The sequence below is a fragment of the Pipistrellus kuhlii genome, unplaced genomic scaffold, assembly GCF_014108245.1.
Source record: "Pipistrellus kuhlii isolate mPipKuh1 unplaced genomic scaffold, mPipKuh1.p scaffold_m20_p_37, whole genome shotgun sequence".
Lineage (NCBI taxonomy): Eukaryota > Metazoa > Chordata > Mammalia > Chiroptera > Vespertilionidae > Pipistrellus > Pipistrellus kuhlii.
Genome location: NW_023425537.1, coordinates 3,460,933 through 3,483,992, shown reverse-complemented (window position 1 = coordinate 3,483,992; position 23,060 = coordinate 3,460,933). Strand labels below are relative to the sequence as shown.

The window sequence follows — 23,060 nt, the reverse complement described above, 5'->3', positions numbered from 1 at the left end:
AGAAAGAGAAACATCATTTCGTGTCTCTGTATGCAGCCTGATGGGCAATTGAACCTGAAACCTACGTAATGTGCCCTGATTGAGAATCGAACTTGAAACTTTGTACACTTTTGGTGTACAGGATGAAATTCCAACCAACTGAACCATCCAGTCAGGGCCAAGGTAATATTCTTTAAAAAAAAGAATACCTTCAGTCTCATCCAGTTCTAATCCCAAGAAACCATGAATTAACCCTGATCCTTTCCCAAAAATTTGTGAAATATTTGCGATACTTGTGTTTAAATTCATTTTAGATATGTATTATATATAAATGCATGTATATGTATAATGCATATGTATTTCTGTTAAGCATACATTTTAAGCCAATGTGCAATATGTTGCTTCTAAAAAATAGAGCAAAATCTTTGTTATCCTCACCTTCAGTTTAGAAACTAGGGAAGAAAAGTTTCTGGAGTAAAAATCTCCATCTAATTAAAAGCATATTTTCTCAGAGAGGCTTCCCCAACTTGTAGTTTGCTTGCTTTATTCTGCAAGACCACATGCAGATGGAAGAGTGGGGTTTACTAGCCTAATTACCAGTGTTTGAAGATCGCCTGAAAGAGCATTCCTTTAACAGATGTGAAAAAATGACTCATATTCTGGCGCTAGAGTCAGAGGTCCTGGCTCTGTAGCTTTCTGGCTGTGAAAGCTCTGTGTGAGGTCAGGACTTGGTCATAGAGCTGAGCCACTTCTGAGGCCCTAGAACTGCCTTTTCTGAATGTTTTTATGGGGATGAACCTCCATTGGAGCTCATCAAAAATTTTCCTAACATTGTATAAGCAGAGCAGTGTGGCGTAGCAAAACCAGATTAAAATATTTTGCATGACTTTCTATGAAATATCATGATGAGCACACTCAAGGAAGAAAAACAGATATTCCTGCTGCACCAAATAAATATAATTTATTAGGTCTGAGTATAGTACTCCTCTTTTATGGGAAGTGCAGGTTGCAGGGTGGTAGAGTAGAGGAGGTGAATGCGTCTGAGAAGAATAGACAGTTTCTCCCCGGCCTGGCAGCACTGAGTCCTGGAGCGGGGGATCTGAAGGTCAAGCCCAATGCAAATTGGTTTTCTCATATCTTGAGTCAAATTTGTATTTGGCAGCTTCAGTGGGGAGATCAGGTCTGTGAGGCTCAAGTATTTGCTAACCCCCACAACAAAAGCCACACAAAAGTTCCAGAACTGGTTAGTGGTCCAGGGGTGGTTGAAGAAATAATTAGTTCATGGATGGAGTTGGAAGTTGAAACTTCAGGTTGAAAATCATTAACTTGGCTTTTAGCAGGTGGGCTCACAGCAGTAGCAGCAGCAGGCTGGGCGGCAGCAGGACTGTCCACAGTAGGACGGGCGGCAGCAGGCGGCCTGGGCATGGTGCAGCTGGCAGCAGGTTGGGGGGGTGCAGCTCACCACGCAGCAGGGGGGCAGGCAGGTGTCCTCCACGCGGCAGTCAGGGCGGCACCACCTGGTGCGGCAGCTCACACCTCCACAGCCACCATCCTGGCCACAGCCAGTGCCACAGCCGGTGCCACAGCAGCTGGTCTGGCAGCAGGTTGGCTGGCAGCAGCTGGTCTGGCAGCAGGTTGGCTGGCAGCAGCTGGTCTGGCAGCAGGTTGGCTGGCAGCAGCTGGGACCACAGGTCCCACAGGAGCAGCTGGGAAATCCACAGAAGCTGGTTTGACAGCAGGCCATGGTGTCAGGAGTTGGGTTGAGAGGTGCGGTACTCAGAGAAAATCTTTTAGTTTTGGTGATGACTTCTACGTTGGGCCTTTTATAAGCCTTGGCCAGCTATTATTTACATAATCCCGAAGTCTCTTTCCTGTTTGTTTTTAAATAACTTGTTTGTGAAGGATAATTGCCCTGTTCCTGAGTTATTTGTGCAACCTTCTGAAAGCCTTTAAAGGTTGATTTTATTTGGTCTTCATTTAGGATTTTTTACCGTGGCCCAGTAGTCATTAGCGTTCCTTGAGGACATAACCCCTAATTTCCCATATTCGTTACAATGTGCTCATTGCCCAGGGAATAATTGGCTGATGCCTCACCTTTAAGGAGTGTAAATATTACTCAATGTTGACCCTAATAATCGAGCTCTTGGGTCTCACATGACAGTTTGATGCTCAGCCACGTTGACAGCTGCCCCTTCCCTACCCTTTCTTCTTTTCCCTTTGCCAGAGCAGCAGAGTGATTCAGCTGGACAGAACGGAGGCTTCCATCGGGGGCTGGGAAATACAGATGAATTGTTCCTGAAAACATTTGTGAAACACTTGTGTCCAAACAGTTCTGAGTACTTTGCTTGCATCAATTGCTGTTATACCATCTCTATGAGGACAGTGAGCCACAAACAGATGTAAGTCGTTCGCCCAAGTTCACACTAACAAATGGTGAATCCGAAATCTGAACCATGCCATCTGACTCCAGACTAAACTTGCAACTATAATTCTTTTCCACGTAAGCAGATGTTCTAGGGAAAACCAATGGAAATTTGCCCTACTTCTTACAGACTTTTTGAGAGTAGAGGGAGGAAAGATAGAGTTTAGCATGAGTAATAACTCCGTGATTAGAGATTTCTCTGGAGATTTTATTTAATTTACTTCTAAAAATATATATTTTTTATTGATTTCAGAGAGGAAGGGAGATGGAGGGAGAGATAGAAATATCAATGATGAGAGAGAATAATTGATTGGCAGCCTCCTGCACGCCCTCCACAGGGGATTGAATTTACAATCCGGTCATATGCTCTGACCAGGAATCGCACTGTGACGTCCTGGGTCATAGGTCAATGCACAATCACTGAATCATGGCATCTGGGCAAGAGATTTTACTTTTTAAAAACTATATAATAGGTATACTTCAAGAAAATCTTAAGTGCTGAAAGAGTTAACATATGACTTGTGACTCTTGACTTGCGACTTCATCCAATAGATTTAAATGTTCTTTTCTTAAAATTGAGATATGATTGACATATTATATTAGTTTTAAGTGTACAACATGATTTGAAATCCTATATAATAAAAGGCTAATATGCAAATTTCCCCTCAAGAAGGAGTTTGACCAGGAGTTCAACTGGGAGTTTGACCAGGGGGTAGGGCCAGCCAGCCAACTGCCCCAGCCCCTCACCCTGGCCCACCCCATCCCTTATCCCTCCCCACCCTAATCAGGGGCAGGGCTGGCCAATCACCTTTGGCCCCTCTCGTCCCCCCCCCGCCCCCCGTTGGCCAGGCCCTAAGGGCCTGATTGGGATAGGCCAGCTGGACCCCACCTGTGCACAAATTTGTGCACTGGGCCTCTAGTATGTATATATTGTGAAATGATCACTACATCACCACAGTAAGTTAAGATCCATCACGACACAGAATTTTTTCCTTGTGCTGAGAATAAATGTTCCTAACTGCATAAAAATCACACTCATAATATATTAAAACTGGGGTATGTGACATATTATGGAGTGTTGGACCTAGAGTTTCAGTTTATTGTAGTTGTTAGAGACTAATCCAATGCCATATAGAGGGTTTGAATCAGAACGCCTAGTGTTAATTCTGCTTCTCTTGCAATGACAGCTTTGAGATCAGATCATGACTCTTCCCAGGTGAATTAAGACATTTTCAAATTCTATATCAAATGTGAATTGAAAGGTATGGTTCTTTGTGAATATTTTTGCTTTTCCTTTAGCAAATCTGTATCACCAATTCTTTAATTAGCTAATATTTCCATATTGGATGTTTTAAATATGTGGATTTCTTATTACTAAAATCTCAGGAGCTAATTCATACCTAAATCTAGCAGAATCCTTGATACTAAAATGATTTATCTTTTTTTGCACATATTTCAGATGTTTGAGGAGTTAAAATTCATACTGACAAGGACACTGGAGATAGAGTAGCATTATATATCCTATTTCCATTTATGTGCTTCTCTATCATGGAATTGCTTTCAACATTTTTCTCAATGAAAAATTTAACTCAAATTTTGTGTTTCTGGTCTTAAGTTGCCCAAGGAAAGAGCTGTAGGTTCAACAAGCTGTGTAATTCTTGTAATGTGCTAGTGGAGAATTCTATCTCTTTGACTTTAAAAAATTGAGGTGAAATTCTTTTAATCATATATTTTGGCTGCAGAATATTGGACCACTTAATGGCAAGACAAAGAATAACTACATTTTAAAGATGATTATTAAAAGCATAGAACTGAAAACACACAATGCTATGCCACATTTATTGAGATATTAGAAAATCCCAGTATCAATACAAGTTTAAAAGAAAAGAACTCTTCAACAATGATTTTATCACTGAAGAATGAAAATTTTTATTAAATCCCAAACCCAATGAGCTGTTGAAATATTTCAGGAGATATTTATGGTAATATATCATGCCTTCTTTTCAGATTGTAGGACTTCAGATGATATCCAGGTCCATGAAATAGTTTTGGTCTTCTATCATACATTAATATACATCGTAGGGAAATTACGCAGCTTTGTGACAAGAGGTTACAAGCTGGGTTATGAGTATTGGAGCTTAGAAGTTTGTTGATACTCTAACATTGGTTAGTTTGGATATGCCGTTTGCTCAGGATTCCCATCAGAAGGAAGTTTTTCAACAGGTGGGCTCACAGCAGTAGCAGCAGCAGGCTGGGCGGCAGCAGGACTGTCCACAGTAGGACGGGCGGCAGCAGGCGGCCTGGGCATGGTGCAGCTGGCAGCAGGTTGGGGGGGTGCAGCTCACCACGCAGCAGGGGGGCAGGCAGGTGTCCTCCACGCGGCAGTCAGGGCGGCACCACCTGGTGCGGCAGCTCACACCTCCACAGCCATCATCCTGGCCACAGCCAGTGCCACAGCCGGTGCCACAGCAGCTGGTCTGGCAGCAGGTTGGCTGGCAGCAGCTGGTCTGGCAGCAGCTGGGGCCACAGGTCCCACAGGAGCAGCTGGGAAATCCACAGAAGCTGGTTTGACAGCAGGCCATGGTGTCAGGAGTTAGGTTGAGAGGTGGGGTGCTCTGAGGAGTTTCTTAGTTTGGGCTCCTTGTTCCACTGGGACCTTTTATAGGCTTTGGCCACTTCTTTGTCATGGATAGCATTTTTCTCTTGTTACTCTTTAAACAAGCTTTCCCAGGGCCCTCTGATTATTCAGATACTGACTTATTTTAAACATATGTCTAAATTGGTTTTTCCTTATTGCTCAGCTGGTAGTACTCACCAAATGTGTCCAGTACTTCTTGGTAAGTTCTCCACTCCCCTCCCCCAAACAATGCTGTAATTTTTACTTAACAAAGTGACTCTCATTCACCAAATTTTTTCAGAAAAAAAATTTAACCATTGACTGTTATTGTTAACCATTGCATTTATGTAAGGCTATCTCCCCCATATATATATATATATATATATATATATATATATATATATATATATATATATATATATATTTTAATTGATTTCAGAGAGGAAAGGAGAAGGAGAGAGAGAAACATCAGTGATGAGAGAGAACACTGATCGGCTGCTTCCTGTATGTCCCACAGTGGGGACTGAGCCTGCATCCCTGGGCATGTGTCCTAACCAGGAATTGGACCGTGAACTCCTGATTCATAGGTCTACTCGCAGCCACTGAGCCTTGCTGGCCAGGCTATGTCAGGCTGTCTTTATGTTTGTTTAGATTAATAAGGTATCAGTCTCTACAATCACCCACGTAGAAACTCTGATATACTACCCTTCATAGAAATTAATAGATCTTTCTAGAAACTGGATCTTTCTAATTTCTATGCTCTCTCCTAAACTTCACACAGTCAGCTCTGAGGAAACATTTATCACTCAGGAAGATATAGGGAACAAAACCTGTTCCATTCCAATTTACTATGGATATTTTGTTATCAAAACTTTAAAATAAGGGCTAAAATTCATATCTAGTAATTAGGAAAAAAATCACAAAAATTTTAAGTGTAATTTATGTTTCTATGAAACATGAAAATCATTGCTGTACAGTTTATCTGGATAGTATTGATTTCTCAGAGGTGGGATTTATTTCAATTTACGTCATTTTATGTAACTACACCTTGTGTCTTATGGAAAAATATCAGACCAAAGAGCAAAACAATTTAATTATAAAGGGAATCAATAAGTGGCAGGAACTTGGAAATACTTTTTATGCTTATAGGGCAGGACAGAAAATGAGTGATAAAATATTGTACAATATGTGCAAAGTAAAATGGAAACAATTCCTAGTAGTTGGGTAAAAGAAAAAAATTGATGTTTATGGTTACAGGGGGAGAAATGAAAAAAACGTTATGTCGAAAAGAACATAGTGTTGCTACTTATGGAAGGCTTATTCCTTCCTTCCAATCATGAATAGATGTACATAGTTAGCTTTTATGAGATAGAGGTGTTGGATAATACAAGGATAGAATTAAAAGGTGATTCATGCCAATGTCAATAAAGATGTTCATGTCATATGAGAACCATGACTGTAGGTATGAAGTTGAAAAATGGTTAAATGTAATCATTACATATTAGAGATCAAAACATTAATAAATCATCTTGTCCAACCATTTCATTTTATAGGTACAGAAACTGACATCATTCTTTTTATAAATAGCACATGTTTATTAAATCCTATTACATATGAGGTACTAAAGTGTTATGTAGAAAGCAAAGCCTAATCTGTTCGCCTCACATTTGCTCTAGTGCACAAATCAGTATAGTATTGATAGGAGGGATTGATCAAGGAAAAGAGTCAAATATAGTACCCATTTAATCTCAAAGTTCTAAATTGGGACATTGGTGCTAATGTTATGAACTACTTTTAATTCCTTCTGAACATCAGTTGATGTTAAAATACCATTGAGTCTAGAAATGGCTGCATTTTGGAGAGATTATTGACTTGCTACATTCACATAGCCAGTACATAGCCAGAAGAGCTAGGTATAAAATACTTATCCTTCGCTTCTAAATCTGTTCCATTTTATTTTCTGTTGCTGTCCAGATTTAGAGTTAGTAAAATTCATTGTCTCCTGTTTTAAAAGTATTTTACAATGGCTCAAGAATGTGAATATTACTGGAAGGCAGAATACATGGTGGAGTAGTGCTTTTAAACACACAGTAAATAAGCATAAGTATGTTAACTTTCTTTCAGGTGTCTGCTTATCAAAAAAGTTCCATCTAGAACTGCTTCCTAATTGTTTCTTATTTCCCACATTGGGACTAGCTAATATTCCTCCAGAGTTTCTAGGTCTGCCATCCTCTTTGTGTCTTCTTTATTCTATTGCCATCATCTTAGTTCAGCTCTCAATTTGTTTCTGTGTAGTCATCATATGTATTGCCTCTGGTCTTCTGTTTTTAAAAGCAGTGACCATAGGAACTGCCCCAATGTCCAACTCCTGTCATACCATTCCCCTGCCTCACGGCTTTCAACAGCTCCTTAGTGCTTATTGCCTTGAGGGCATATTCATTTGGTTAATACTCAAAGCACAAAAAGTTTCCAAATTTACCTTCTACTGTTAGTCTATATATATATCCAGTGCCCTCAGGCAACTCTTCTCTGAACAACCTGTCTATACCTGTGTGCATACTGTTTCCATAGTTGAGAAGGCCATCTTCCTTCAGAACTGTACCCCAAAATCTTAATGCTTATAAAATGCCGGGTTCTCCTTTCAGTCTTTCTTGTTCTGCATTGATTTCTTGTTGATACCAAATAGGGTGTTGTGCTTTGACTTTTTTCATATTCTAATTTTTAGTTGATTGATTATTAATTTGATTCACCTTTCTGGAAGTTTCTTGAAGAGGGGAACATTTAAAAGTCAATTTTGCTTTCTATTATCTACCATATCGTGTGTAACTTGCAAATGGTAGTCAATCAGCACATTTATTAAAATTTAATGAACAAAATTAGAATGAATAAATAAAACCAAAGCTGTGATTGCTAGGCCAAAGAAGAGAAGTTTATTAGAAACCAAACATGCCAAAAAGACCTAAGATCTAAGATGGAAAGAAAGAAGTTGTTATTATGACCAACACTTGAGAACAGCCCAACTCTTAATAGATGAGTTTGGATCTCCATGCAACTTCTGGCTGACTTGAGGTCCTAATGGCTCAGGGTAGGAGTTTTGTTGGGTAGAGAAGGTTGATTGCTTGCTCTAAGCAGCTCAGCAGCAACAGGAGGGGCAGGTCCTGCAGGTGGTGCGGCAGGGGGCAGGCTGGCAGCAGGGTGGCCGGCAGCAGGGCGCCTGCACACAGATGGGCTGGCAGCAGGTGGAGGCCCAGCAGCAGGGGCGGCACACAATGGCCGTGCAGGACGTGGGGCAGCAGGTGATGGGGCGGCAGCAGCCCTCCTGCAGGCCACAGGGGTCACAGCAGATGGGGCGGCGGCAGGGCTCACAGATGGGGCGTGTGCAGCGGGGCACGCAGGTCACAGGGCGGCACACGGTGGTCTGGCAGCAGCAGGGGCGGCAGCAGCAGGGATCTCGGCAGCAGCAGGGCTGGCAGCAGCAGGGCTGGCAGCAGCAGGGCTGGCAGCAGCCTTCCTCACAGCTGGAGCAGGTGGAGCCACAGCAGGAGCCGGTCATGGTGGTGTCTGGGGGTGGGCTGGGTTTGACTGGTGAGAGGAGTTGGGTGTTCTCAGGTGTGAATGTCTTCCTCCCCCACAGGGTCCCTTATATACCCTGGCCTGGTGCTGGTGGCCCCTCTTGTTTACCTTTGACCAATTAACTAGAAGTTTGTTTTGACTAATGGCTGCATTGCTCATGACAGACTCATGATCTCATTAAGGAATTATTTTCGTACGGCAAATATGGATATGTTTATGCTGTTTATTATAAAAATGTAAGCAGTCACAGTCGTTTCAGATGATAGCATCTTTTGATGCTCATTTTGAGTAGAGGGCACCTGATGAATCCTGGACAGATGGTTCTACAGGAATTGCAATTTTTAAAAGAAATTAAACATAATATAGGGGTTTATAGAACAATGACTAGATCCTAAAGTTGGCCCTCAAAGAGTTTTCTGAAAAGCCTACATGTTAATCACACAGGTATTGCACATGTCCTTCCTTGGAACTACATATTACTTGCTATAAAGAAATGTATGTATACTTAGAATAAGACCGCAGCTCATACACTTGTATGGGAAGCAAAAACTCTGTTTTTGTAAACCACGTAAGTATTGGAATAAAGCATCCAAGACTGCCATCCATTTTTTATTTCTTTTCTCTAGTTCATACCGTGCATATCTCTGGTCCTTCTGATCACAGAATGATGGTCATGAGACATGGCATTTTAAAAAATATGTACCATATTTTTCGGACCATAAGACGCTCTGGACCATAAGACGCACCAGTTTTTAGAGAAGGGAAATGAAGAAAAAAAGATTCTGAAACAAATAGTGTCCTAAAATATTTTATGTGCATTAAAACCCAACATCACAGTCATAAACACATGTAATCAACCCTGTAAAGTAAACAGCAGCATTTAGAACCATTTTAGAGCCGGGCAAGCACACAGAGACCACACAGAGCCGGGCAAGTAAAAAAACTTTTTTTTTTTTAAAGTTTATGTGTAGGCTATATTTGGACCATAAGACGCAGGGACTTTTCCCCCCCACTTCTGGGGGGAAAAAAGTGCGTCTTATGGTCCGAAAAATACGGTATATGTATATATTTTTATTTCAGAGAGGAAGGGAAAGGGATAGATAGAAACATCAGTGATGAGAGAATCATTGATTGGCCGCCTCCTTCATGTCCCCTACTGGAGACCAAGCCTGCAACCCAGCATGTGGGGAATCGAACCATGACCTCCTGTTCATGCTCAACCACTGAGCCATACTGGCCGGGAAAGAGATATGGTATTTTTTATACTTGGTTTTCTTGTGTATGTGATCAAGAATGATGTCATGAGAAGCTTTTTCTTAATTTACCTGCGCATGGTGCTATGACTAAGAAGTGACAAGATGGGGGTTTCCCACCAGCAATGCAAACATGTGCCATACCTTATTCAGAGGCATTGCCTTGGGAGCTCACACAGCTGCTCTGCCATGGCTCAGCCAGACATGTGACGGACACGCTTCTCCTGGAGGCAGAGACAGAGACAGAGGCAGAAAGGAATTGCATGGAAACAACCTCATTCCTCCTCTGTGTCACCCCTCCTATTAGTCACCAGCCAGGATTGGGGATCACTTCGGGATCTTTCTCATTATTCAGAAAAATGTGCCTTGGGCCCCAGGAGCCAAAGCTCCCTAAATGGAATTTCAAACATAATTTCAAATCTTTAAAAGGGATGTAAATGACTAAACGTGTAGTCACCACTGGGGAAAACAGAAGAGGGAGAAGTCAAGCGGTCTCATCAGTGAAGACGTTTGATTTGCTCACATGTCACATTCTTTCTCTTGTCCATAGACACACGTGATTTTTTTAAATTAATTAATTAATTAATTTATTTATTTATTACATATTTTATTGATTTTTTTTGCCCCCCTTCCTCCTTCCCACACATCCCCTCCCTCCCCAGAGTTTTATGTCCATTGGTTGTACTTATATGCATGTATACAAGTCCTTCGGTTGATCTATTATTTCCCCCAGATCTTCCTCCCCTCCCCACTGTAATTTGACAGTCTGCCTGTTGTTTTACTTTCTCTATATCTGTCTCTTGGTTCATCAGTTTATAATGATCTTTATCATCCACCAATGAGTGAGGTCATGTGGTGTTTCTCTTTCATTGATTGGCTTATTTCACTCAGCATGATGTTCTCCAATTCCTTCCAGGTTGCTGCAAATGATGAGAATTCCTTCTTTTTTATGGCAGCATAGTATTCCATTATGTAGATGTACCATAGTTTTTGGATCCAATCATCTGCTGACGGGCACCTAGGCTGTTTCCAAATTCTGGCTATTGTAGATTGTGCTGCTATGAACATAGGGGTGCAAATATCCTTTCTGATTGGTGTTTCTAGTTTCTTGGGATATATTCCTAGAAGGACACATGTGATTTTTTCAAAGCAGTAACCAGAGCCTAGATAAAAATTGGTATATTCTGCTTTCTTCCCTCCCCCAGGTTTATTAAGGTATAATTGATATATAATCTCGAATAAGTAAAATGTATATCGTGACGACTTGACACATACATGTTGCAAAATGTTCACTCCAGTAAGGTTAATGAACATATCCTTCACCTCCATAATTATTTTGTGGTGGTGGTGGTGAGAACATCAAAGCTCTGCTTTCATAGCAACTTTCAAGTATACAATAGAGTGTTGTTAACTATATTGTATTGTATGTCGTCCATGTATGTTGTACATGTCGATCCCTGAACTTATTCACCTTATAACTGGAAGTTTGTATCCTTTGGCCAGCACTCCCATCTCTCCTACACCTCAGCCCTTGGCAACCACCTTCCTATACTCTGTTCCCATAAGTCCTATGATTTTTGGTTACATGTATAATGCCATTAATGCCCAAAGATAAGCAGCTCTTGGGAGTTGGTGTGGATTTACAATCCACAAGAGTGGATTCTAATTAACAATCAGATGCTAAACATCGCAGGGAATGCACTATCCGGTGCCATTACTCTTGGCCTCAGAAGACGGGAGAGCTCTTCTGGCCAGAGGAGCTACACTAACGGGCGTGTTAGACTTAAAGGCTTATGTCAGGGGGCTGGCCTCTCCTGGGTCTTTTCTGAGCCTTGGTGGTTATGATTACATTAAAATTATGTTACCAAGGACTTACTTCATGTCTCATTACTCATTGCTCCTCAGCTTCAAAACCAGATGATTGGCCAGATGTCACCTAAGATTCCTTTCAGCTCATAGAAAGGCACTGGGCTTTCTATGCTGTGCCAGCGGGTGCCAGGCCAGTGAAGAAACCCTCGGACTGGGCTCCCTATGTCAGACAAGAGCCTTCTTACTGATCATTCAGAAGGCGTTTTGTGTGTCTGATAATGAACGCAAGTAACTCTGTACATGTGATGAAAATGTAGCCATGTCCACCTTCCTCACTCAGCACCTGGGCCTTATAAATGCTGTTTAGAGGGATAACAAGGAAACTAAGCAGACTTAGATTATTGCATAAAACAGTGGAAGATGTTTATTTGACATTTTGTTTTGAAGTTCTCTGGTCAAAACAGAGAGACAGAAACCCATGGAAAGGAAACACCACAACGACCATGATTCCTATGCTGTGAGCACAAAGTTTATTTGAAAACAGACATCATGGTTTGGAGCTGGACCAGGGCACTCTTCACTGGCAGTTAGCCTGGAAAGGTGTCTCCAGGAGCTGTTTGAAGAAATGAGAGATGGTCTTCTCAAGAAAGGCCATGTTGTTCTGCAGTGAAGCTAAGGGACAGCGGGATGGACCTGGCCATCTACTGAGGGGCCTTGGGGACGATGCACGCTCAGCAGCAGCAGGAGGGGCAGGTCCTGCAGGTGGTGCGGCAGGGGGCAGGCTGGCAGCAGGGGGGCCGGCAGCAGGGCGCCTGCACACAGATGGGCTGGCAGCAGGTGGAGGCCCAGCAGCAGGGGCGGCACACAATGGCCGTGCAGGACGTGGGGCAGCAGGTGATGGGGCGGCAGCAGCCCTCCTGCAGGCCACAGGGGTCACAGCAGATGGGGCGGCGGCAGGGCTCACAGATGGGGCGTGTGCAGTGGGGCACGCAGGTCACGGGGCGGCACACGGTGGTCTGGCAGCAGCAGGGGCGGCAGCAGCAGGGATCTCGGCAGCAGCAGGGCTGGCAGCAGCAGGGCTGGCAGCAGCCTCCCCCACAGCTGGAGCAGGTGGAGCCACAGCAGGAGCCGGTCATGGTGGTGCCTGGGGTTGGGATGGGCTGGACTGGTGAGAGGAGTTGGGTGTTCTCAGGTGTGAATGTCTTCCTCCCCCACAGGGTCCCTTATATACCCTGGCCTGGTGCTGGTGGCCTCCAGGACCCAAGATTATTTCCTTGTTTTTGTGTATTTATTTTGAAATGACACTGATAGGCTAATAAGTTTCTAGATACTGTTTTTGGTATGCAGGTACTCATAAAAGACTTTGTTTTCCTTTTTTGGTCAAGACTCATTATGTTTTGCTACTTATAGTTCAAATCTGGACTTACCGGTAATGATCTTAACTTCAAAGTCTCCAATTATCTTTATTAACTTAGCGATGCTTTGCCAATTGGTGTTTTGATAGCCCAAGAGTAGCTGTCGTGCTCTTAGGGATACTTATTGACCAGGAAGTGGATTCCCGAGTTGAGTGTCCTTTTGCACTGCTAAGCCTCCTGCCCAAAATAAGTTCAGAAAAATACTAAAGGATGTTTTTAAAGTCGTGATTTGTCAGGAAAAAAAGAAATTTCAGTCTATGTTTTGGAGCTAAAGGAATGCATCCTCCTAAACTTCTATCATCAGTGTTTCTTTTTATTACATTTTTAAAAAACATAGAATGTTTGGTAAAATCCATGTGACATAAAATGGACTATCATTGCCATTTTTGTGTATACAGTCCAGTGACATTAAATACTGTCATATTATTGTGTATGTATCGATCTCCCGAACTCTTTCTACTTATAAACTAAAACTCTACCCATTAAACACCAATTTTCTCTCCAGCCCATGGTAACCACCATTGTACTTGCTTTAAAAAAAATTATCTTCTCTTTCCCCTCAAACCCAGCCTATGGTAACCACCATTCCACTCTATGAATTTGGGTGTTTTTAGTCTTAAATTACATGCTCATTAATTTTCATAATTATATTTTCCCATACAAAGGTGGATTTTATTATTTATAACCATCATGTTAGCCACTATTACTTAGTTCTAACTCTGTTCCAAACATTATGCAAAAGCAATAAAGGCATTACTTTATTCTTTGTACAATCCTATTAAGTAGGTATCATTATAGTCCTCGTTTTATACATAAAGAACTAGAAATTGGCTTCCCTAAGGTCAAGTATTGTACAGATACCAATAATTACTCTACAACACCTGTGGGAACATTACATTGTAAGCCCAAGAAACTGAAGAATGGAATTGTGGGCATCATATTTCTTGTCATTAAGCAACATCTGTTTTATTTAGGAATACTATCAGTGAATTTATTTTTCTATCGTTGCTATATTTGAAATGGCTAATTTTTCCAGTCACCTGAAAGGACTCTATGTCTCACCAATATTAGGAATTGGGGGAATTATCTCCCTGGCAGCCTTCTCAAAATTCCTAAGGAGATAGTAATACAAATTGGACATAATTGCGTAGCCATGAGGCACTCTGAACAAAACCACAATCTAGATGCAGTCCCACAATCTATATGCAGACCAGCGTGACAAAATCCCTGGGTAGTGAACTCAGCCAGAGGTTGTCTCTAGGCCCGCCTAGTGCATACCCCAACACCTCTTGCTCCACTGTCTCCCCGTAGTGTGCTGAGCTTTCTGCCCACAGAACCAGCTGTAATATTCAGTTGTCTCAAACTGTCTGTAAGAGGACCTTGTCACTTAGCAACTTTTCCACTTCTGCCTCTGGGTTTGCTTGGTTCTGGCCTTTTGCTTTACAACTAAGTCTGTTCTAGGTATGTGACTGAGGCTCCAGTTGAAGCCTTATTCTTGATCATTCTGCTCACATGGTCCCTTGCAACTTACCCAGACCTGCACCAGCCACCATGGCTGTTCAGGCATGAAATTATTGTGGAAGCAAACATGATCCAATAATAATGATGTCCTTGGGAGGAAACAAAGCAATCTAAATCTGAGAAGTTATTTTAGGATGAAGAAGTCTCTTGAAGGCTAACAAAAAAGATTCTGGGATGAAGGAAAACAGATGAAGTTAGAGAATTTTAAGAATGGCGGTTAGGAATATGTAGAAAGAAATTGGACCTGTGAGCCTATTCATTGGTAAACTATTAAGCCCTTAGTGAAGAGAAAATTCCATTGTGCATGAACTGACAATGTTAAGATTTTAATATAATGGAACTTCTGTTGAGAAACTTTTACCATATTTCAAGAAAAACACTTTTCCTCTTGAGATGGCTCGTTGCGTTAATGTAAGAATGTCCATGTCTAGCATGAGGAGATAGTTGGGATCACTCTCTTCCAACCCTAGAACTTATTTAATGATTCAACAAATAATTTCTGTTCATATACTGTGTGCCAAATACTGTGTAGGTCAGTGGGAATCCAGTAGTGAGCAAAGTCAGTTAAGATCTGGGCCTTCACAAAGCTTATCTTGCCTGACTGCCCTCACTGAGCAGGTAGCTATGTCCAAGTATACAGTCAGCACATTTTATAAAATTTATAGATCAGATGTTAGAAACTCAATACATATTTCTCAGTAACACAATAATAGTTTTCCTGGCCAGAATCAAGGTTTTTAACAACATATCCAGTGTGGATTTATGTTACCACTATTTCAATTGCATTGGCATTGTTTTAATGGTAAGATTATTTGGAGTTCTAAATTGGAATGTTTCCAACCAAGATATATTTCTCTCTTCCTGCTCAGCAGCGGTGATTCCACTGAAATTGGAATTGGCCATAGTGGTGCTGGTGGGACGATGGAAAAAGCTGGGATACGGTCCTTCCAGAGTAGGCATTCAATTGTTAGGGATTGCCAGGTACCAATTGACATTAATCACTGTGTAGTTTCTAAATCAGGGAATTAGAGGAGCTCTGATTTAGGCTTCTTCTCCCTCCCTCATGTGCCGATGATTCATGAGTCAAATTCATGGTCAGAGAGACCTGCTGAAGCCTTACCATTTCCTCAGCATCACCACAAAACCTGTGGCTTGAAATATGAAGGCACTTAAGATGTTCTGAATTACTTGAATTGCTATAAAAATTACAGACCATGTCCTGGAATTGTTTCTAAAGCTAAAAATATGGCCATGGAAAGTCCTTTTTCCTTTGGTTCTTCTGCATACCATAGCTTAAGCGGAAACTAAGCTTTTGAAGATTAACAAGCAATGAAGAGAAACACATTTGCTTCCCAGAAGTAAAATTTTATTATTTTACTGTGCAGAAACACCCAAATAAATGTAATCTATTCATAGAAAAATATCCCATCTTGAAACAGTAGAGAATGATGATGTGTCAGTAGGGTAGAGTCTCATTCAAGAGGAACTTTTGACTTTGTTTACTCATTTTTTTAAAGCTAGAAACTCAAATGATGAGAGTTGGAGTCTTTCTAAACATTCTCAAGGAGGGCCAGAATGTGCTGTATAATTATTATATGGAAAATGGATAGACGTTTACTGTTGAGTTAGCTGTTGAAGACCAGGTAGGCTGCAAAGGTGCTATCTCTCATCTGACCCATTGGGATGGGAACATTTGTACATTTCTGAGCACTTGGAATGTTTCCTGTGGGCAGCTCAGCAGCAGCAGCAGGGGCAGGTCCTGCAGGTGGTGCGGCAGGGGGCAGGCTGGCAGCAGGGTGGCCGGCAGCAGGGCGCCTGCACACAGATGGGCTGGCAGCAGGTGGAGGCCCAGCAGCAGGGGCGGCACACAATGGCCGTGCAGGACGTGGGGCAGCAGGTGATGGGGCAGCAGCAGCCCTCCTGCAGGCCACAGGGCTCACAGCACATACGGTGGCGACAGAACACAGCCGTGCAGGATATGGGGCAGCAGGCAATCGGCTGGCAGCAGCCCTCCTGCAGGCCACAGGGGTCACAGCAGATGGGGCGGCGGCAGGGCTCACAGATGGGGCGCGTGCAGCGGGGCACGCAGGTCACAGGGCGGCACACGGTGGTCTGGCAGCAGCAGGGGCAGCAGCAGCAGGGATCTCGGCAGCAGCAGGGCTGGCAGCAGCAGGGCTGGCAGCAGCAGGGCTGGCAGCAGCTTCCCCCACAGCAGGAGCCAGTCATGGTGGTATCTGGGGTGGAATGGGTTGGACTGGTGAGAGGAGTTGGGTGTTCTCTGGTGTAAATATCTTCCTCCCCCATGGGGCCCTTTATATACCCTGGCCTGGTGCTGGTGGCCGCCAGGACCCAGGGTCATTTCCTAGAGCTGTGGTCGCCCATTGAAATGAGCACTCCAGATTGGTGGATCCCGTTGCTGAGGCAGCAATTCCAATATCACTGAAGGATGCTTTCCTTTCTTCCTGCTTTTCCCCTTGTAATGAATACTTGATGGTTTATAGCTTTAGAAAAGTTACTCATTGAATAGCCAGTTTTTACAGACCATGTGACAAGTTGAAGAATCCAGTGTTGCCACCATCACACTTTTCTCTTGTTAACTATCCATGACCAAGTGAGAGACTATAATCTTCACATGCCTGATTATTTGCAATGAGGCAAGAATTCCTTAAAAACCCCAAAACAAAACCAAAAAACTAAAACGGCTCATAAAAGATGTGTGCCAATTCTGCTATGGAAAGAATGGTGCAGTGCTTCAGTAAAACAACATGTTGCTTCTCATGTTTATATGGAAATAACCACCCAGACCACGAGAGTGGCATGGTTATAGGCCATTAGAGCTGGCTTATTACTCATAGTGACTTATGAGACACTAACTCTGTAAACAGTGCTATGCTCCTTGGGGGGTGGAGAGGGAAAGGAAGGAAAAATAAGTTCTAAGTAGTGTCTGGTCACACAGTAATTACACATTTTAGGAAGGCAGGACAAAGGCAGATAAAGCAATTGAAGGAGAAACTCTTCACAGGGCAATAAGGCCAAAATAAATGTGGATTTTATGGATTTTGTGTCTGATATGGATTTAGAAATGAAATTTAAGTTGACATATTTCTTTTTATGTGTGACATAAGCATGTGTATTGAGTTCTTCAAAGTATATTGAAAATATTTGTAAAGGAATCAATTATATTTCAGTAGTAGATGCTTAGGTTTGTTGGCTAAGGGTTTTGTTCCTCATGAAGGATGAAATTGGGCTTCTGAAAAGGCTAGGGCAGTGGTCAGCAAACTCATTAGTGGACACGGCCAAATATCAACAGAACAACGATTGACATTTTTTTTGAGAGCCAAATTTTTAAAACTTAAACGTCTTCTAACACCACTTCTTCAAAATAGACTCGCCCAGACCATGGTATTTTGTGGAAGAGCCACACTTAAGGGGCCAAAGAGCTGCATGTGGCTCGTGAGCCGTGGGGCTAGAGGAATTAAGGGAACTGATGACTGATAACATAGCTTTGTCTTTTTTAGCCCCGGCTAAGGAAAACGGGGGTATAGAAAATGAATGTATAGTTGGAAGGTAGGTTAAAGATAACATTGTCCAAGGGATGCTGATGGCTGTCAGACAGAATTTGTCTCCAAATTATGTTTGGTTTGATTTAATCATTTTATACACTCTTTGGTCCACCAGGGTCCCAGACCTTGAAGGCCTTTGACTTTGTGGACCATCATACTCCATCACAGTTGTCAGAAGGCCAGATCTGTGACATGATTTCTCAGACTCACTCAGATAAGACAGTGGCAAAGTTTTAACAATACCACAGGCCTTTGTGGAGTATAAACACTGGCCAGCTGGCGTGGCTCAGTGGTTGAGCATCAACCTATGAACCAGAATGTCATGGTTCGATTCTTAATCAGGGCATGTGCTCGGATAGGAGGCTCGATGTCCAGTAGGGGGCGTTCAAGAGGCCACCTATCACAGATTCTCTCTCATCATGGATGTTTCTCTCCCTCTACCTTCCTCTCTGAAACAACAAAACAAAATAAACCCTGGTGGTTGACTCCTAGTCTTTGCCCAATTCTGAGTCACTTCAAAGTAGTGAAAATGTACTAGTAGTTATCAGAAATTCTACCCCATATAGTGAAATAAGAACTTGCTAGATTTATGGTTTAGTATATTGTTATCTGGCTTAGACTATATACAGAGATCCAAATATTAGCAACAGGAATACATCTGTTATTTTATTCACTGTGTTTTGTATTTTTAACAGAAAAAAATGCATAGTAATAAGAAATCTTGCATTTTAAAATTACAGGCTGTCAGAAACTTGCCTGAGTGAAGTCACCGCTGTACGAACCCATTATTCCTGACCAGGATCTTAGTCTCCTTAACACAGACAAATAACCTTCGTATCCAACCCAGAGGCAGAGTTTCAGGTAAGGGATCTTCAGACATGACATGGGCATTTATCTTAGCTCCACAGGATCTGAAGGCCTTTGGCTTTGTGGACCACTGTACTCCATCACAGCTGTCAGAAGGCCAGATCTATAACATGATTCCTCAGAGTCACACAGATAAGAGAGTGGCAAAGTTTTAACAATACCACAGGGCTTTTCACGGGCCAGTCCTGATGCTCATTCTTTTGCACAAAGCCTTCTGCTTTGAGCTCTGCAAAACACCATTTCATGTATTTTCACCAACACCCACTATTTCTCAAAATCCTACAGAAACCTTTCCTCCTCTTTTGTTCGGTGGCCCTGTACTGTGCGGTTTCCTTCGCTATAGCACATTAATGGGCCTAAGCTTATGGGATAAGAGATGTGTCCCTGGTCTTCATCACGGGGGCTTTTTGTGTCGTATCACTCAAATGACAGGTTCTGCAAGAATATAATTACCAGACCGGGGACAAGTAAATGTTAACTGTTGTGGTGATCAACCCTAGGATATTTCATGGTTGGATTGAAAAAGAATGTAGTGTTGATGACTTCTAGTGATGCTGACCCATGCCCTTATCTTAATAGTTTCCTAAGCTGTGTTTTGGTAGGAACCAGTTGTGGGGCCACTGGATGTTAGGACACTTTTAAACTTATGAAAACATAACACTGCCCTCCAAAGTGATCTTTAAAATATCCTCAAATCATAAGAGTTAGAAATGGGTATGAGGAGGATTAACGGAGATGGATGGAAGGAGGATGGGGAAGACAAAGAAGGATTCAGATCCTTCCTCCACCACTCAGCAGATGTGTGACTTAGAGCAAGTGCTTACACCCTGCCAGCCCCAGTTTCCTCCTCTGTGAAATGGCAAGACTTCACAGGCCAGGTTTATCATAAAATCTACACAAATGTGAAAGACGGAAGAGATGATTATCATTCATTGAGAAGAGAAAATATTTTAGTTGAAAAAGACAGGAAACTCTAGATGATCAGGGGACTGGTGGGATTCATTTCTGGAATTTAAGGAAGAAATATATCTTCTAAGTGGTTTAGATATTCATCTGCCTAAAGCCAGGGAAAGCTAAACCAGGTCATCTTTTGGCATCTCTTATAGCTTGGGATTGATTCCTTTGGGTGCCTCAGAGTGAGAGAAAAGTCTCTCTGATGCATGTATTTTCCTCGACTCTTTTTTGCTCCCAGTGCTAAGCCCCTCTTTGCTAATCCTGTAATCGAGGACTCTTTCATGTGGACTTGTAGGTCATCTTTTAAAGGACCCTTTCATTACAAGACAGTCTCGATCTGATGATGAAGTTTTTGGTCTTCTCTATTATATTTATTAGAAAATTTATTTCTGCCAGTGAATGTGGCCTATCCTGGAAAAAAAAAAGCCTTCCCTGAATACTTTCCCACCCTCCATGACATGATATATAATAAATATCACATATTTTGATCCCCTATGATATAGTGATGCTCATATTTGCAACAAGGAATATAAATGAACTAGAGGCCCAGTGCATGAATTCATGCACCAGTGGGGTCCCTTGGCCTGGCCAGGCTGAAACTGGCTCCCTGATATTCCCCAAGGGGTCCCAGATTGTGAGAGGTTGCAGGCCAGGGTGCACAGTCCAGGCCAGGGAGAGACATTGGCCAGCTTGGAAGGGACCATGAGAAGGACCGTGGGAGGGCTCCAGGGCATGTTGCTCCAGTCCTGATCAGCTGGACCCCAGCAGCAAGCTAACCTACCAGTTGGAGCTTCTGCTCCCTGGTGGTCAGTGGTTGAGTTCCCTTAGCATATATTGTAATTAGCACATTACTCTTTGATTGGTTGAAGAGCCAACTGGTCAACCAGACACTTAATATATTAAGCTTTTATTATATAGGATGGTACTAGTGCTTACTGTGTGCCAGGCACTTCCATACAAAAAGTCTTTTGACTTTCCCAGCAATCTACATGGATTAACATTAATTTTCCTGTTTTGCAGATGAGGAAACCTGAGAAAGGGGGGTGGGGAGGAAATTAAGTTATGCTGATGCTTAAGTACATATCTACATTTAGTTTGATTCAACAAAGAGAATCTATTCTAAACATTGAACTCAGTGCTGAGAGCCAGAATGAATAAACTGTTTTTTGGGGTTTTTTTTCTTGGAGTAAGAGAGGTAGATAATCTCAATGCAATGCCTTATGGGTAGGGAGATAAGTATGGGATCACAGGATGCTATTAGTATATGTTAAGGCACATAACCTAGTGTGTGGTGTATGTGTGTGTGTGTGTGTGTGTGTGTGTGTGTGTGTGGTTGAGGGGTTAGGAGAAGCCTGAGTTGAACTTGGAAATGGATCTAGGTTAGGTAAGTGAAGAAGGTGGAGGGGAGAGGCAGGTGAAAAATGAAAGAACATGATAAAAGCAAAGACAAATGGAACAGCATGGCATGTGTCAGTTACTGTGAGAAATTTAGTGTTGCTTAGTGAAACTTAGTGAGGAGTGTTAAGACATGAACCTCGATTCAGGGACAAAGGACAGGCATGGAGGGCCTGGTGTGCATAGATTTCCTACCCATGTGAGCAGCCCGCGGATTGGCCTGGCCGTCCTGTACCCCTGCTCAAGACTCATACCAGGATTCCTAAAAACTCTCTCTCTTTCCCTCTCCTGTCTTTCTCATCCTGTTTGTCTCTTCTTCCTTTTTCCTCTTCACTCCCCTTTCTGTTCATCGTCTGCTCATCTGGTACACTAATAAATGAATCAGGTAGCCCTGAGGTTTGCAGGAAAAATTAGTTTATTAAAAACAAGTGAACAGCACATTACAAATGATGCCTGGAGGCTTTGAGCAGTCTCCAGAGTTCAGGATGGGTTTGCCACGTCCACTCAGGGACTTTTAAAGGTGGGCTTGCCATCCATGGTGACTTCTGCTGATGGAGACACTGGGAATTTGGCTGAGAGTGGAGATAGAGATCTGCTCATGTGTCCAAATGGTAGGATATAAAAATGACGATTGTCACTTTATGGAAAAATCTGTTTTTCTTTCAATTTGATTAAAATGCAGAATAGGTGCTTAGGCTTCTGTGTATTGATCATGGAATTTCAGCAGCAGCAGGAGGGGCAGGTCCTGCAGGTGGTGCGGCAGGGGGCAGGCTGGCAGCAGGGGGGCCGGCAGCAGGGCGCCTGCACACAGATGGGCTGGCAGCAGGTGGAGGCCCAGCAGCAGGGGCGGCACACAATGGCCGTGCAGGACGTGGGGCAGCAGGTGATGGGGCGGCAGCAGCCCTCCTGCAGGCCACAGGGGTCACAGCAGATGGGGCGGCGGCAGGGCTCACAGATGGGGCGCGTGCAGCGGGGCACGCAGGTCACGGGGCGGCACACGGTGGTCTGACAGCAGCAGGGTCGGCAGCAGCAGGGGTCTCGGCAGCAGCAGGGCTGGCAGCAGCAGGGCTGGCAGCAGCAAGGCTGGCAGCATCCTTCCTCACAGCTGGAGCAGGTGGAGCCACAGCAGGAGCCGGTCATGGTGGTGTCTGGGGGTGGGCTGAGTTGGACTGGTGAGAGGAGTTGGGTGTTCTCAGGTGTGAATGTCTTCCTCCCCCATGGGGCCCTTTATATACCCTGGCCCGGTGCTAATGGCCCCCAGACCACAAGGCCACACCCTAGTTAATTTCCTGGCCAATTAAGTGAGAATTTAGCATTGACTAATGGTGCTTTTGGTTACCCTCTCCTCATACCTGTACATGCAGCCACACCACAAATGTTTTTCTTTTTTTCTGTATTGTTTATTCTCACCAAATCTAGACATTGGATTATGATGAATTTCCTTGTGAATATTTTTAAAATAAAGAGAAAAGAATGTGTGTGTGTGTGTGTGTGTGTGTGTGTGTGTGTGTGTGTGTGTTTAACCAGTATAGTTTCTAATCGCTCTGCCCTGTGGCTCTAAAGTTAATATTTTATTCATGGACTTCAAAGGCTCTCATAATTACTCCCCAAACAGTGACTTGCCTTCTCTACACACATGCACGTGACAGTAACAGGTAGTAGCAGAACCCATGCCAACCAACAGTCATCTAC

General features: G+C 42.9%; 5 protein-coding genes across 5 annotated transcripts; all 5 read right to left on the bottom strand.

Annotated features, from left to right (window-relative positions):
* Positions 1 to 979: 979 nt before the first annotated feature.
* Positions 980 to 1,755, bottom strand: LOC118702121 (keratin-associated protein 9-3-like). The gene has a single exon (XM_036407782.2). It carries the CDS (start codon positions 1,721 to 1,723, stop codon positions 1,313 to 1,315), a length of 411 nt encoding a protein of 136 aa, XP_036263675.1. The 5' UTR covers positions 1,724 to 1,755; the 3' UTR covers positions 980 to 1,312.
* A 2,862-nt stretch (positions 1,756 to 4,617) lies between these two features.
* On the bottom strand, positions 4,618 to 4,983 carry LOC118702126 (keratin-associated protein 9-3-like). The gene has a single exon (XM_036407786.2). It carries the CDS (start codon positions 4,981 to 4,983, stop codon positions 4,618 to 4,620), a length of 366 nt encoding a protein of 121 aa, XP_036263679.1.
* A 3,168-nt stretch (positions 4,984 to 8,151) lies between these two features.
* Positions 8,152 to 8,571, bottom strand: LOC118702119 (keratin-associated protein 2-3-like). The gene has a single exon (XM_036407780.2). It carries the CDS (start codon positions 8,569 to 8,571, stop codon positions 8,152 to 8,154), a length of 420 nt encoding a protein of 139 aa, XP_036263673.1.
* A 3,722-nt stretch (positions 8,572 to 12,293) lies between these two features.
* LOC118702122 (keratin-associated protein 2-3-like) lies at positions 12,294 to 12,836 on the bottom strand. Its single transcript, XM_036407783.2, has one exon. It carries the CDS (start codon positions 12,787 to 12,789, stop codon positions 12,385 to 12,387), a length of 405 nt encoding a protein of 134 aa, XP_036263676.1. The 5' UTR covers positions 12,790 to 12,836; the 3' UTR covers positions 12,294 to 12,384.
* An 8,935-nt stretch (positions 12,837 to 21,771) lies between these two features.
* Positions 21,772 to 22,541, bottom strand: LOC118702120 (keratin-associated protein 2-3-like). The gene has a single exon (XM_036407781.2). The coding sequence runs from the start codon at positions 22,506 to 22,508 to the stop codon at positions 22,089 to 22,091; it is 420 nt and encodes a 139-aa protein (XP_036263674.1). The 5' UTR covers positions 22,509 to 22,541; the 3' UTR covers positions 21,772 to 22,088.
* Between the last annotated feature and the right edge of the window lie 519 nt (positions 22,542 to 23,060).

Coding starts and splice junctions, on each gene's coding strand:
- LOC118702119 (XM_036407780.2), bottom strand. CDS start 8,571: ATGACCGGCTCCTGCTGTGGCTCCACCTGCTCCAGCTGTGAGGAAGGC.
- LOC118702122 (XM_036407783.2), bottom strand. CDS start 12,789: ATGACCGGCTCCTGCTGTGGCTCCACCTGCTCCAGCTGTGGGGGAGGC.
- LOC118702121 (XM_036407782.2), bottom strand. CDS start 1,723: ATGGCCTGCTGTCAAACCAGCTTCTGTGGATTTCCCAGCTGCTCCTGT.
- LOC118702126 (XM_036407786.2), bottom strand. CDS start 4,983: ATGGCCTGCTGTCAAACCAGCTTCTGTGGATTTCCCAGCTGCTCCTGT.
- LOC118702120 (XM_036407781.2), bottom strand. CDS start 22,508: ATGACCGGCTCCTGCTGTGGCTCCACCTGCTCCAGCTGTGAGGAAGGA.